At 35.4% G+C, this 3110-nt stretch overlaps 1 protein-coding gene across 1 annotated transcript; it reads right to left on the bottom strand.

Moving 5' to 3' along the window:
* Nucleotides 1-657: 657 nt before the first annotated feature.
* LOC18105544 (transcription factor BEE 3) lies at nt 658-2251 on the bottom strand. Its single transcript, XM_006374117.3, has 6 exons — nt 1732-2251; nt 1487-1606; nt 1322-1387; nt 1180-1248; nt 995-1072; nt 658-921 (listed from the first exon to the last, which is right to left on the bottom strand). Exons 1-6 carry the CDS (start codon nt 2128-2130, stop codon nt 829-831), a joined length of 825 nt encoding a protein of 274 aa, XP_006374179.2. The 5' UTR covers nt 2131-2251; the 3' UTR covers nt 658-828.
* Nucleotides 2252-3110: the final 859 nt, after the last annotated feature.

Raw genomic sequence — 3110 nt, 5'->3', positions numbered from 1 at the left:
CAAAATCATTGCGTCTAACACAAAAGCAAGTCCTTGAGCATAATAAAAAATATGTTCATCCAACGTCTTTTCACCATCAGTCAAGTAGCGGGACAAGCATTATATCTTTCATTAGTAAAGAAAGTTACTTATCCTTGATATTACTGACCATCAATTTGAACTAGCCTCGCCAGGGCTATAAAGCATGCAATAACCTTCAATGCCGACACCAATAAATAATGAATTTTCCTTATGGCCTCAGTCTAAATCATAAGTGGCCGCATGACAACAACTTTGTGGTAATCACATACATTCAACAGAACCAATTATAGTCTAATCAAGATAAATCATGTTTAATCCTGCTTTGGATGATATGGGACAACTGATATATTTATGTTGTCAGACTCGCCACCCACGTTTGAGCAAAATCTTTATTTTTGAGGACCGAGCGGCAGTACCCTCACACTTTATGTTGCCTTTTAGGTTAGACTCCACGCTTTGCTTTGACGGTGGAAGATGGTTATAGACGAAAATTTTCTTAAATTCTCTGTCTTCATCTAATTTGGTGAAGCTCTAGTGGCCGTCCGCATGCATTGCAATAAACAGTATCCATTGGGCAAACAAAAAAAAGGGAAAATTGCAAAATCAAAGATATACAAGCTAAGGAAAAGAAACGAGTCAAGAAGGATTCTGCCAGTAAAATTGTATTCCCAAACAAGTTTGAGTCATATTGAACGATTACACATACATTGCTAGGGATCTAATTTTGATACATTAAAAAATATTTTGGAAATATAGAGCATCTTCTTGTGATGTATGGCAGTAAGGAATAGCATCCAAAAATTAAAGTCAAAGGGGCCATGATGAGTGGGACTGTGCAAGTCCTCCGGATCCTTCTCTCATTGCTCTTTGTAACTCTTTTGTCTCTTGTGCTTTTGCCCTCTGAAATTTTTATTACATTCAACATTTAATTGTATTATAAGCATAAGAAGACTATGATAAAATATTTAAGCACCTGCACTGTTTCAATGGCTTCTGTCTCTGCATTGAAGTCATAAAACGTGCTTGCTGCAGTGAGCTTCATAGACAGAAACTGAGTTGAAAAACCGAGAGAAGATATTTGTCAGTGTCAGGATAGTGATAAAGGCAACTTTTGACAGTAGCATATGTTTTGCTATGAACTTTGAAGAGTCAACTCGCCTCAACTTGATTTTGCAAGGACTGGACATAATTAATTATCTCATCCAACATTACTGCCATGCCCATGGTCTGTGTAGAAAACCAACCAAATAGATAAAATTAGCAAGAAGATTTATTTTTCAACTGGAAATAAAATATTGACCTTGTAGCAGCCTGGGACTATATCCTGCAAGCATCTTAGTCTCTCATTGATCTTTCCTCTTCTAACCTGTGGTTCATCAACCAAATTCATCATTTCCCATAATGGTCAACATAAAATGAATTATCAAAATTGTTTTTTGAGCGTTTGAAAAGTATGTAAATGTACCCTTTCTGCTAAACTATGGCTGTCAGTGGCTTGACCTCTTCTAGCTCTAACATGAACAACTTCTCTTGTTTTCTCCTCCTCCTCCTCATTGCTTTTCACTCTCTTTCCTCTTCTTGAGCTCTGTGATCACAAAAAACCAGAATCAACTCATAAGATGCTATTATCCAACAAATAAACAAAAAGCAAACTCAAAAATTAAACAAGAACCAGAGAGGAAGAAGTTGAACAGTTCATTTGATTATTACTTTTCTCTTTTTACTCCCGCTTTCAGAAACTCGAGGATATGAGTTCATACAACTGCTTTCAGACACATCCATTGCTCTTCTCTTGCTTTCTTGGAATTCACTTTCCTTTGCAGGTATGGTGAAAGTCTGAGAAACAGGCATAACATTTTGGTCATTTTGATGGAAACTACCAGGAAGAAAACTCCCTGCAAAGTTTCCAGGGAATTCTGGTGCTTGATGGCTAAAGAAGTTGTTACTAGTGAAAGGCGTGAAACTGTGAAAATTATTCATTATTGGATTGTCTAGCTGGATAGCCTGGTTTACTTCTGTGAATTGGTTTATTGCTGCCATGCTTGCATCAATATCTAAGAAAGGAAATGGGGGCTTAAAGCTTTGCAAATCTACTGTGAAATCAGCCATGAGATTTTTTATTTATTTATCATGAAGCTTCGTCTTAGGGAGATCAGCCAAATGGTTGTTTTATATAATGAGAGTCGAGGCTTGTATTTATAGCGTGTGGGATTAGAAAATCCAATCCTTGAAGTGTTTTATATAATTGAATTAAATTAACAATCTTAACTATTATACTCTTGATTTAGAATTCATTTTTTTTTTAAAAAAAAACATTTTTTCTGTCATGTGAAAATAGAATCCATAATTATTTAATTTATAATGCATTTGTAAGTTGGACTGAGATTCAATCTTATCTGTTGTGACTAGGATCTTCCTTCTATTGGAATTGAATTTGTTTGGATGCTGAAATTATTTTTGTTGTAGTCGTCTCGAAGTGCCTGCCTCCATGCCTTGCTTGTTTGGAGCAGACAAATAGATTTTAAGTATAATCTTCTATGTGGTGTGTGACTAAACGCTGATGATGCCCGCCACAAGCTAGGTAACTCCATTAAGAGCTTATGAAGTGCTCATAATTCTTAGTAACTAGCATTTAGCTCAACAAAATGCCTGCAGCTAGGTAATCCCATTTTTTTAAACCTAATTCCTTTTAATTTCTTAATTTGAAAAAATGAAAAAGAGAAACTGTTTGAGGGGCCGCATGGAGAGTCCAGCTTCGTTGATTGTGTTCCTGAGTGGGTCCCGTAATATATCAAATAATAATATGGGTCCATAACAGAGGAGTACATGAAAAAGTTGATGAGCAAAAGTGGAGAAATTTTTTTGAACCTTCTTCATTGCTATAATTTCTTGGAGCTCAGATAATGAAAAAAGGTGTTGCAAAAGAAAGAGTACTAGATAATGACATGAACTTTGTGAGAAAGTGCTGAGGAATATATATATATATATATTTTTTTTTCTATAGACAAATCAGTATATATTATTTAGTATGGGTCATATACATGTACAAATTCATATACCATGGCCCTATTGATAGCTAGTTTCAGCTG

Source organism: Populus trichocarpa, chromosome 15 (assembly GCF_000002775.5).
Source record: "Populus trichocarpa isolate Nisqually-1 chromosome 15, P.trichocarpa_v4.1, whole genome shotgun sequence".
NCBI classification, from domain to species: domain Eukaryota; kingdom Viridiplantae; phylum Streptophyta; class Magnoliopsida; order Malpighiales; family Salicaceae; genus Populus; species Populus trichocarpa.
Note: the sequence above shows the minus strand (reverse complement) of the source record. Positions and strands in the feature narration are given on the sequence as shown.